This window comes from Streptopelia decaocto (genome assembly GCF_964273445.1).
Source record: "Streptopelia decaocto genome assembly, contig: HAP1_SCAFFOLD_272, whole genome shotgun sequence".
In the NCBI taxonomy this organism is placed as follows: domain Eukaryota; kingdom Metazoa; phylum Chordata; class Aves; order Columbiformes; family Columbidae; genus Streptopelia; species Streptopelia decaocto.
The window spans coordinates 62,234-74,697 of NW_028115499.1; the positions used below are offsets into that span (position 1 = coordinate 62,234).

The 12,464-nt window shown below is 50.6% G+C and overlaps 1 protein-coding gene across 1 annotated transcript; it reads right to left on the minus strand.

Moving 5' to 3' along the window:
* Window positions 1-373: 373 nt before the first annotated feature.
* LOC309452722 (uncharacterized protein) lies at window positions 374-5,362 on the minus strand (the record flags this gene model as incomplete). The annotated part of the gene is made up of 13 exons (XM_082077371.1): window positions 374-564; window positions 850-990; window positions 1,065-1,113; window positions 1,474-1,615; window positions 2,036-2,148; window positions 2,764-2,857; window positions 3,058-3,227; window positions 3,377-3,529; window positions 4,375-4,452; window positions 4,585-4,649; window positions 4,744-4,846; window positions 5,103-5,179; window positions 5,335-5,362. 13 exons carry the CDS (start codon window positions 5,360-5,362, stop codon window positions 467-469), a joined length of 1,311 nt encoding a protein of 436 aa, XP_081933497.1. The 3' UTR covers window positions 374-466.
* Window positions 5,363-12,464: the final 7,102 nt, after the last annotated feature.

The window sequence follows — 12,464 nt, forward strand, 5'->3', positions numbered from 1 at the left end:
TCTGGGAACTGCAAAGCTTCCATGGCTACCAGAAGCTCAACCCCCACCTTCTGCCCAGACCACCAGGAGGATTGCTCTAGGATGGCAGGAAGAGTCCGATAACTGATTATTAGCAGTAGCTCAGCGCAAGTCCCCGACCTGAGTACAACCATGTCTCAGGCCTCCTCAGAGGAAAAGGACACAGATGTGTGTTCCCTCTTGGAGGTGCCTGCACGACTGATATTCCATCAGAGCAACCACAGAGAGAGACATGCTAAGTGCCTGCATGGGTTGAGAGCCTGAGCGAGCCTTCAAAGATAGGACTGTCCTCATCCAAACCCGCGAGGTCCCAAGCACTCCAATGGGGCAGCAAAACGAAGACACGGACTAGACGACACAATTTATTAAATAGCACGCTGCAAGAATACAGCTGGCACCAGATGCAGGGCAATGGCTGCACAAGATGGAATGTCAAGGTTTGCAGGCTTCATTCCTCTCTCTTGTGACCACTCTGGTTTCGGGCACCGGTGCTTCCTCTGCTCTGGTATCTTGTCACGGCTGATGGTGCTGGAGGCTCAGCAGTGGCTGGGGAAGGGTTAGTGTGGGGTGTTAGTTTATACAGCAGGCTGGGCCAAAGGTGGCACTGGAAACTGGATGCTGGAAGTACAGCACTAATGTGCAGATCCAGATCCAGAAAACCAAACACTCAGATGTGTCAACAACAAAGCTACAGCATGTGGGCTACAGCCACAAGTGCAAAAATTGCATTCTGTGGAGATAGGGATCAACCTCCTGTGGTTTTTGCCTTATTTCTTGTCCAGCTCTTCCTCCCATCTCTCTTTTAGAATGCTTTACTTGGCTGTGACCTACCACGGGAGTCCCGAATGACTTCTGAGGCTAAGCCCAGGTTCCGGACTGGTTGTTCCTGAGTCCCACGCAAAGCGGAAAATCTTCTCACAGGTCCTGGGTTTATCTTGCCTGCTGCATGTGCTGTTGCAACTGCACCTCCAGCTGTTGGGAAATGTCACCAACTTGTAGGTGGCAAACCAAAAGCAAGTCAAAGAGAGAGCTCTAAAGTCACTCACTTCTGTGGAAATCCGGAAGGTGGGAGGCCATTGAGACTGCTTTTGTCACCTGCTGACAGAGCATTTAAAAGTATTAAAATCTGGTGGTGTGATGATGATGATGACCCTCTCTGCTCTTCTCACTTGGGGCCCCGGGACTGCGTCCTGTTGGGAGAGGCCATTGAGCTCCGCAGCCCTGCTGGGACTCCTGGCTCATGGTTTTTAGCCATCAGGGTAACTACATCTGTGTTCCTCAATGTCATCACCATCCACTGCTACAACAGCAGCAGGAGCATCAAGAGAATTCAATCAATTGCAAAATACAGCTAACAGATAATTAGCAACATGGAAAAAAGTATAGGACGAGAATCATTCAGGATCCAGCAGAAAAAAGAATCACCTCCAATCCACTAAACAAACCAGAGCTCACCTTTCTTCTTTGTTTACCAACTTGTTTGGCCACCTCAGAACAGCTGTTCTTCAGGTCTCTCTGGAAACTGGGCTGGGACTCTCTCTTCCTCGCTGTATATTCCATCAGCTTTGTCTGAGATGCCTCCAGAAGCGTCTCCAAGCTGCGCAGCAAATTAGTAAGGAAAGCATGAAACAAAGCAAAAGTCGGTATTTTTCACCTCCTCTTAGGTGAGCGGCACAGCCATGGCTTCCTTCATCTGTCTGTAACGCACTTGACAGGCCAGGAATTGCTGAGAGCAACCAGTGCTCCAGTACCACACATCCCTTGGAGGGCCTGAAGTCTACTTGCACAGAGGAAGAAAAGATTTCCTTCCCTCCCAGGAGAACAGCAGGCAGCTTGCATTTGAGAGGCCTTGTGTAGCTTTCTAAAACCATGGACTTATGCAAAGAAGCACCTTATAAGATGGAATGTGAGGCTTGAATTTGCTCCCAAGTGGTTAGTATGTGCTATTACATTAGAGTTCAGCAGTGCTTGACTATTACTCAACGTGCTGGTTTTTTAAAGCACTAAAAAGCCATACCCGCTAGGTTCTTCCTCCAGGGTGCCATTACTTGTCTGTGTTTCCTCCAGAAGCGCTTCCAATTGGCGTTTCTTCTCAGCCGGCTTCTTCAATTCCTTGCTTTCGCTCCCACGCTGTGAAAATAGCAGAGATACATCACCCACAGAGCACAGGAACAGATCTCCATGCAGAAGGTGCAGACAGATTCTCATCTTTGGAGGTCTTCTGATTGCATTATGGGCCCACATCTTGTGGCCAAGGAACCCATAGTCCCTAAAACAGGAAGGGCACCAGAGCAGAGGCAACTGAAGAACTCCTGTCACAGTCCGATGACGCCAGTCAGGCCTTTGGGATGAAGCGCTCGGCACCACCAGAGCCCAAGGAACGTCTGCAGCTGAAGGTACCAAATGCCTCTACAGCACAACTGTCTGAAGTGCTGCCTGGGGTCTCAACCTCACAAGTGTTCTAAAGCAGAAAATACCGAAGCCAGCCCCTGACTGCCAAGTCCTTCACAAAGACGGCATTAGCTGGGACTGAAGTAGGACTGGCTATAGTCTCATGGGACAACTCTCAAGGCCAGAAAGCTGTGGAATGGGGCAGCAGGATTTGGAGGGCAGCCTGTAGTCAGCAGAACAGAGGAAATTATCTCTCCCAGGCTCTCTGGGAAAACCTCTTCTTCAAACTTCCCCACCTGAACATGGAACTTGTCTCTGGGAGCTCGTGAAAAGGGAAGGTTTTGACTAGCTTACTGAGGCAGAGGCTCGCAGCTCTTTCCGAAGGGCTTCCATGGTGTTGGCTTGTTGCCGGGCTGTGGCTTCCAGCTTGGCCATTCCGACTTGGAGCCTAAAAAAGAAGGACAGGTCTTATCACAGAAGTCCACAAGAGCACAAATCCCAAAGGAAGAGTGTGATAGAACCTCATCTGAAACAAAAGCATCTTTGAAAACCATGTGGTATTATCTTGCTGGCATGCACAAAGGCAGTCCAGTTGTTTTCCCACAATCGCAGAAAGCAAAGCCTTGCCCTGCTGTGTGACTTCCTTACTGTTGCATGCGTTCTTCCAGCTCTGGGAGAGCTGCAGTTCCAGAAGAGGTGACCAGAAGGCTCCGCAGGTTCTCAGAAGCTGTTAGCTCCCTCTCCTTATTCTTTATGGCACTCTCCAGGGCCTCGGCATAACACTCGGTCCGGATCAGCCGTTCTTGCAGTTCCTGCAGCTGTCAAACCAAAGCAAGAATCCGCAGTAGTCGGCTTAGGCTTGATAAAAAGGAGTGGACCCCCAACTAAGGCTCCGTTCCTCACTCTGGTTTGCAACAGAAAAGGCCTGGGTCCCTGCCAAGAGGCAAGAGACAGGCTTTCTCCCTACCTGAGCTTTAGAACGGTTCAGTTCCTTCTGCAGCTGCAGTTTCTGTTCCTGCAGGTCCCTGCTGGAGCGCTTCTCGACTTCAAGTGAAACTTCTGCTCTGGAGCAGTTTCTGAGAGCGCTGACAAGCTCCTCCCGCAGCCACCTGATGCATCCCTAAAGAAATGGTGTTCCATGAGCAGGGAGCAGTCAGTAAGAAGATGACAACGGGACGCATGCTTTTAGTCATGGGATCATATCATTGGACTGATCTTCAGCATGGCCAGCAGGTGGAGGGAGGTGATTCTCCCCTTCTGCTCTGCTCTGCTCTTGTGAGCCCCACCTGGACTACTGCCTCCAGCTCTTGGGTCCCCAGCACAAGGAAGACACGGGCCTGTTCGAGTGGGTCCAGAGGAGGGCCACAGAAATGACCAGAGGGTTGGAACAAGGGTGGTGGGACACTGGAGCAGGCTGCCCAGAGAAGCTGTGGGTGCCCCATCCCTGGAATCGTTCAAAGTCAGGCTGGGCAGGGCTTTGAGCAAGCTGACCTAGTGGAAGATGACCCTGCCCATAGCAGGGCTTTGGACTAAATGATCTTTAGAGGACCTGTCCAACCCAAACCATTCTAAGCTTCTATGACTCAGTGAATTCAAAGATGAGAGATTTTGGCCACCACCAGCAGGCACCTGCCGGCACCTTTCTCAGCTGAGCACATCCAAACGACCGGCAGCTCATCAGGATGCTTTCTCTTTCCTAATACATGGAAAACGCTTCCATATTTTCCTCCTCCAAACAGAGGCTGAGAGACTGTGCCACTGACTTTTTCCTAACCGTACGTTTTCCCTCTTCATGCAGCACCTCTGCTTCACAATGGGAACAAAAAGGGATCCAAAATAGGCTTCAGGTCCTGATTCAAAAACTGCCTCTTAGCAGCACTCCAAAAGGAACTCAATAGCAAGAACAGGTCTCCTTAAGCTGACTGGCTTGATTTACAGATATGTGCATCAGGCCCCAAGAGTCACCTGAGTGTCGCCTTGACCATCAGTTTGTGTTGAAGCCTCCTTCTTGAGAGGAAGCTCTTCTCTCTCCAGTGCAAAAACCTGAGCGAGCAAGAACACAGACCGACAGACAGTGAGGAGAGGAATCCGCAGCAACACTGCAGCATCACACTGCCTTCCAGCAGCTGGGCTTAACAAGTGCAACAATTCTGTAAGCTCAGGAAGACAAAGTACCTCATCCAAAGAAGAGAAGTCAAACTCTTCTTCTTCTTGTGCTGCACCTGCTGCTGGCAACACACCTACAAAGCGATAAGAAGCGCCACGCTGCTGTGAGTGCTTATTTCACTCTGCTTTTCCCCAGCCGCTTCACTCCAGAGAAGCTTAGGAAATTACCAATGTGATGCTCCTCTGCAACAGGCTGCGCACACGCTCCTTGTTGGTTTGCATCATGAGGCGGCATGAGAGCTGACACTTCCTCTGGACCTTCAGAATCAGTCTGTGGAAATTAAGACATGCGTTAGAACTGGCACAAACTGCTTCTGGACCCGTCTCCATTCCTGGAGGTATTCAGGGGACGTGGAGATGTATTGCTAAGGGACATGGTTCAGCTCTGGACTTGGCAGTGCCAGCTGTGCAGCTGGACTCGATGATCTCAAGGGTCTATTTTGACCGAAGAGATGCTGGCATTCCAAGCCTGTGTCGGAAGCAGAAGGAAAAGAGCTCAAAAGTAAGCAAGCCCAGTTGGGCCCCACCTTCAGAGAAGTTAGGTCTAAATCAGACAGGGAGTCACATTCCTCCTCTTGCTGTGCTCCAGCTTCTGGCAAGACACCTTCAAAGGAGAGAAGAGGCACAATGCAGTCCTGAGTGCTTGTTTAACTCTGTCTTTTCCCATCCCCCAGGCCCTGCATTTAACAAAGGGTTCTCATTGTCCTTAAGGCCTCAGCGATTTGTCCTCATCACCTCCTCCATGCTGAGGGATCCTACCTGCTCCAGTCTGCACAGGTGCTCCCATGGGAGGGGCAGCAGTTGTCCCAGAGCAAGAGATCTCAGGTACTGCTGGACCTCCTGTGCCTCCTACAGAGCGTTCTCCTGTTCTTTTACAGTTTTTGTATTCCTCCAGTGTCTTTACAACTCTACATAGAAAAAGGAAGGAAATGAACTCGGTGATCTTATCCCCACTCTTGCATCCTCTTTCTGCTGGAAGTGCAACAGCCATTCATGAGCCATCCTACACATCTTCAGAGCCAGGTCTAAATGGCAACACACACACACACACACACACACACACCACTCATGGCACTACTACTGCAGACTGAAGTACTCACTGCAGGCATGTTCACAGTACAGGTGCCTGTTCCTGTCAGTGAGGTAATTCACCCCTGCTGGCTACAGTCTCATTTTATAAACATCCCCTCCATTTTGGGGGCCGGTGAGCCTGACATCTGACTACAAGGCTTCTACCTCAGCGGGATGCTATACTAATGCTGCAGCCACTCTTCATTTCAAGTCGGGGTAATGTCTCCCCAAACCCTGTCTGGACTTTGAAGGGTTTCAGGAATTTGCATGCTTAGTCTGAGGACCTGAGACTTTAGAGAGCTCCTAAGTGAGATTTCAAGAGGCCAACAAAGATTGCAGTTGCATTCCAGGCACTGCAGGGATAAACTACATTGCACACATGTCATTTTCCTACAACTCTGGCAGAGGGGCAGTTTGGGCTCTGAAGAGACACCACTTTCAGGGTTTCTTCACAAGCAGAACTAAAGACAAAAAACCCCCAAAACCAAGAAAATAGTAAGAACATCCTCCAGACCAAGACTGCTGTGCAAAATGGTGCATTAGCACAAGACCGATACTGTGCTAGAAGCATGCAGGGAAGGAACCAGCCTCTTGTTTTGCTAGAGCAATCCTCAAACATGCTTTGTTCCTCAAGAGGTTTTTACTCCACAGTTTACCCCGGCACCCTTCTCTCCTGCTCCCCATTCATGTGGGATGACAGAAGGGGCAGGGGGAGAAGACACAAAGTCCAGATTCAGCAACAAGAGGTCATGGGCAGTTGTTTATGGCTCGTCAAGGCATACTTGTGGGCATAACGCTCTTCATTCACCCACCAGTAGGCTGCCGTCACTAGGAGAGGGCTACATCATTCAACCTAGCTGTTAAGGACATGTAGCCACCTTAGGGAAGGAACACTCAGGGGAGCAAAGCTGCCCACAAGAGGAGGAAAACCACTGAAGATTTTAATGCATCAGGGATATCGGTTGGATCCCCTCTGAAACAAAAGGCAGGTAGTTGCTAGTCAGTTGGGTGGAGCTTGGCAGCACGCAGGTGAATTCCCAGACAGAGCTGTGGAGGGAAGTTTTCCTCAGCTTGCAAATCCACTCTTGACACGGAAAGAGATGCATCAGAAGATGTCACTGAGCCCAGCTTCAACAAAGGTCTCAACACCCCATTCAAGCAAAAAGGGCTGCACATCAACACAGACATGCTGACAATGCAGCTGCTCTAACAAGGATGTAAAGCACTTACTCAGGCTTAAACTGACGGTGATAATCCAAAACTGCACGGCCATACTTGTTTCGATGAAAAAGATCAACACCATGCTGAAGAAGAAGCCGTAGTACATTCACATTCCCAGCATAAGCGGCAATCTCAAGAGTGGTCCTAAAGCATCCAAGAAACCATAGGAAATACATCAGCTTCTGCAGACATTGCCTTGCCATTACTTGAGTCCTTCTTCGCTCCTCAAACAAATCATTTCCCCTCCTACAGGCAGAGCAAAATTACAGCAGAACACGTGGATGCGTCAGACAGTTGAGGGTGGTGGGACTCGGGAGGTCTCCAGGCCAAGCGTCTCCCCGGAGCAGACTCGGGGAGGTGTGTGTGCGTGTGTGTCTGTGTTTCTGTGTGCACGTGTGTGCACGCTCACGCGCACTTGTGTGCGTGCTGGCACTACAGCCAACACTTGCTTGCAGTCCCCAGTGCAGAGATCATCCCCCGAGGTAAGAGAGCAGCCGAGTGCGGGTCTGCTCTCACAAGGGGCACAGAAGGAGCTCCTTCTGGGCAGCTCCTGGTTCTTTTTCAAAGCTCATTCCTATGGCTCCCATCAAGCCAGCCTGAACAATGCTCAGGAGTCCCATGCACACTTTTGATGAGAATTCACCTTTCATGCAGATCTCGAGTGTGCACATCAGCTCCTTTTTGAATGAGGAACTCAACCATCTCTTCGTGGTGTTGGAGGATGGCAAGGGCAAGAGGAGTGTATCCCAACTGAAAGGAGAAATCATCTCCCTTAGAAGAACACAGGAAAGGCTGGGGAAGACAAGCCTTACCCGAAGCCCAAGCTTACCGCATTCTTAGCCTCAATCTGGGCATTGTGCTCGAGTAAGAGCTCCACCATCGCTTTGCTGGGCATGATGGCAGCCATGTGAAGGGCAGTGTTGCCGCCAGCACCTCTGTGGTCAGGGTCGGCACCGTGCTCCAGCAGAGCAGTCACGCAGTCTTTGTGCTCGTGCTCTACTGCCTGGAAACAAGCCACAAAGGAGGAGTAACTTCCAACACGTACCTTTCTCTCTGTCAGAGCTCCTGCATCTTCCCAACGCGGGAAAGTATGAGCGCCTTCAAAGATTAGGCAACATATGTCCCTTCCCCACCGACTGCAACATTCCTGCTTCTATGCAGGCCTACGTAAAGAGTCACGCACGCCAGGTATGGCTCAGTGCATAATCGACAAGCCCCACGTACGACAGCGTAACATATTCCACGTACCAGCATCAGTGGTGTTTTCTGAAACATGCCATGAGGGTTGAGCTGGCACCGCTTTCCTGCCAGAAAGCGAACGACATCTGCATGGCCGTTCGCACAAGCAAGATGCAGAGGCGTCCTAGAAATTAAATACATCCAGTTAGCACAGTCAAGACGGCTGAAGACATCGTTTCAGGCTGTGGGGCCAACCACCTAGGGGCACAAGGCTCAACTGCCAAAAAAGAAGCCAAAAGCAAGCTTTCTGGTGCCAGAGCGCATCCGCTGGCTCCTGTCCCAGCTGGGGCGGGCCTCCGGTAAGGGCAGCGCTGCAGAGCCGGCCTGTCCCTAGGGTGCTTGCCATCGTGTGGGGCTTCGCCGGCTCTTCCAGCCAGAGCACGTGTGTCTTCGCTATGGGCACTGCCCGCCTCTTACTGCTTGTTGGCATCCCGCGAGTTGATGTAGCATCTCTTCCGCCACCAGCGCTGCTGCAGCCAGGCCAGGTCGCCACGGGCGGCCGCGCCGTGCAGCCCGCCCCGGCCCTTCTCCCGGAGCTCCGAGGCCTCGGCGGTGCTGGGCGCAGAAGCGCCGTCAGACGGCGGCCGCTCCCGCACCCTCCCGAGCAGTGCCATGAAGCTCTGCATGGTGCGGGGGAGACGAGGGCACGGCCCGCTCCAGGATGAGCAGCCGCAGGAGTCGCCCCGCGGACTCTGACGAGCCCCGGAGACCAAGGGGAGTGGGCGCGGAGAGGGCAAGAGAAGCCCAGAACCGAGCCCCTGGCGGACAAGGGTAGAGGGGACGGAGAGGGCAAGAGAAGCCCAGAACCGAGCCCCGGGTGAGCAAGGGTATAGGGCACGGAGAGGGCAAGAGAAGCCCAGAACCGAGCCCCGGGTGAGCAAGGGTATAGGGCACGGAGAGGGCAAGAGAAGCCCAGAACCGAGCCCCGGGAGAGCAACGTTAGAGGGCGTTGCGAAGGCGAGAAGAGCCGAGATGAGGCGAGTCCCGAGCTGGGTCGCAGCTCCCGACGCTCCGAGCCACACACGCACTGCCGGTCCCGCTGCGGCGGCGACAGCACTGAGAGCCGGCGGCTGCAGGGGGCGGCTTAAAAGCGTCAGCTCGGGGCGTCACAGCGGGAGGGCCGGGGGCGTCACAGCGGGCGGGGTGACGCCGGCCCGGGGCGAGCGGGCTGCGGCTCCGGCGCTGGGGCTCCCGCGGGGCCGGGCGGCCGCGAAATGCGTTTGCGAATGTGCCGTTTGCACAGCTGCGGTTCAGGAGCGCAATTGGCGGCCGTGTGCGGGCTGTTGAAGGATCCCCCTGTCCATGACACCCCCTCGGGGCTACTGGGAACGTACTGAGAAGCTGCTAAATTAAGGGATGCTGTGATTAAGTTCCGTACCCATCGTTACTGATGTAGCTGTCGTTAGCCAGTTGACATGAGATAATTGCTTCCTGACCACCTGCAAAAGGAGGGGATATTTTTCCAGTTCTGGTCCTTCTGCATGACAAGAGACATGACAGAAGATTAATTAATACATTGTTTAGAAGCAGAGTGCTTAGTTTCTATCTAACTAATAATTAATAGTTTTATTGTAAGTAAGAAGCTAAACAATTATAACTAACATCATCAATTACTTCCTAGTATACTGTATTGTATGTCAAAATTTTCAGAAATTGTAATGCATATGTCATAATTGTGTGAATACAAGCCACACAAGAGCATCCAGTCTTTGGAGCACTTACGGAGGATGATCTCCAGTGTTCCCCAGCAGGAATAAAATAAAGAATGTCACTTAACAGTACAACCGACTCTGCTGTGAAGTTTATTTCTCTGTTTCAGTAGACGGTGCTGGTTTGAGGCGCGTGTTTGCCAAGTGTGTTTTGGTGTCTTTGTGGAGGGTGGCTTCTCAAAGTCGTAATGCCTCGCTGTCTGTCTGCTTGCACTTGAAGTGATGAGGACTGGGCCAGGTGAACCTCCGGAGCTGGCTGCTTCTGCTGCTGCCCAGCCAGACCTAGAGCACGATGGTTCTTCTGCACTTGCAGGTCTCAAAGTGGGGGTTTGTTGTGGGTTTAGATTGCGGGGTGACAATAAAACCCTGGCAGATGTATTGTTAACCTCCTCTCCCCCCCACTTCCCCCTTTTGCCCCTCCCTCTCCCCCCTTCCCAGTAAGGACAGGCGATCGGGAGGGAAAGAAGGACAGAGAGAAGAGAGTTGGAAAAATTAAAAGTGTTTTACTAATGCTGCTAATAAGAATAGAGAAAATAATACAAAATATAGAAAACAAATCTTGAAAGTCCCAGCAACTGCAGAGCTTGCACCCAAAATCCTGGATTGGACACTGCAGCCAACCGGAGCTGGATTCAGTCTCTCACTAGGCCTCGGTTCGCAGGGACGACTAGCTAGGTCCTCTCCAATGTCGGCCATAAGCAGAAGGGAAAAGGGACGAGATCCTCGTGATCTCCTACTTTTATATGAAATATTCACGTGAATGGAATGTCACACACCGTTGGTCAGTTTCTTGGTCACCGGTTTCTCGTTGCCCCTCTCGCGAGATGTCCATCTGTCCTTATCAATAAGTTTGCATTCCCTTGCTGTGTTTACCAAAACATGTATCTGCTTCTCTGGGAAAATGCAGCTAATATGAAGGCTTTAGCTGACAGGGAAATTCACTAAAAGCGAAACTTGTTTTTTAACAAAACCAGGACATTCCACCCCATATAATATGCCATTCACTGAATACTTAAGCCTTATCAATACAATCTATCGACACAATCTAATTAATCACTACTTCTAGATATATATACATATCTACATTTTACACAGGAGTAATTAATCAGTGGACCATCCTTTGAAAAGTTCATTAAGTTCATTTTGTCACAACAGTCTCCCAGGGCAGGAGAAATGGTACAAGTGCATCTCATGACCACTGTTTGTGGATTAATGACATCAACTTTGAAGAAGTTGTCAGGAGCCACTCGAAGAAGCTAGCTCTGGCTTCATCATCACTGTCTTGATCTGAAAGACACTTATTAAACAATGTTAGTATGGCAATTCACATCATGTAGTTCAGTATTGCATATTTTAACCTAAAATCAAATCCCCTTGAGGTACACACCAGACTTCTCCATCCTTAAGCATCACCCAGCAGGTGCTGTCAGGTCTCTGGGCAAAAACAACCCCTGAATGGGCTTGCCTTTGCCTGAGGCAGGACTAACCCAGACTGCCTTTCCTAACATGTTTTTCATGTGTACTACAGGGACTTTATCTCCTTCTACAGTACGAAGAATTCCTGATTGGGCAGGCCTGGCTCGATTTGTCGATCCCCTGGTGTTGACCAACCAAGTGGGTTTTGCTAAATGTGAATCCCAGTTTTTAAAGGTTCCACCACCAAGTGCCTTTAGTGTAGTTTTTAACAAACTATCGTACCTTTCAATTTTCCCAGAGGCTGGTGCATGATATGGAATATGATATACCCACTCAATACCATGTTCTTTGGCCCAATTGTCTATAAGGCTGTTTTTGAAATGAGTACCATTGTCTGATTCAACTCTTTCTGGCATACCGTGTTGCCAAAGGTCTTGCTTTTCAAGCCCCAAGATAGTATTTCGGGCTGTAGCATGAGGTACGGCATATGTTTCCAACCATCCAGTGGTTGCTTCCACCATTGTAAGTACATAACGCTTACCTTGACGTGTTTGTGGAAGTGTAATATAATCAATCTGCTGGTGCCGAAACCTGGGAAAAGCGCTTGGATTCGGGTGAAGAGCGGCCGGAGCGGTAGGACATCTCTACCTTGATGCCCTGAAGCATCATGCGCCCGCTGAGCTAGGAAAACGTCACCTTTATGTCGCCAGTCCAAGTCCAGCTCAGCTACTTGAATCTTAGCAGCTTGATCCGCTTGTTGGTGGTTTAGATGTTCCTCGGTGGCTCGACTTTTAGGCACATGAGCATCTACATGACGAACTTTCACAGGCAGGCTCTCTAGCCGAGCAGCAATGTCTTGCCACAGTGTGGCAGCCCAAATGGGTTTTTCCTCTGTGCTGCCGGTTGCTTCTATTCCATTGCTGTAGCCACCCCCACAGGCATTTGCTACCATCCATGAGTCAGCGTAGAGATAAAGTATTGGCCACTTCTCTCGTTCGGCAATGTCCAAAGCCAGCTGGATGGCTTTCACTCCTGCAAATTGACTAGATTCAACTTGTCCTTCAGTGGCTTCTGTAACTTGTCGTGTGGGACTCCACACAGCAGCTTTCCACCTTCGATGTTTTCCTACAAGATGACAGGATCCATCTGTGAACAGTCTGTACTGCTTATCAGTCTCTGAAAGTGTATTATACGGTGGTGCTGCTTCAGCATGTTTTACTTCCTCCTCATCTG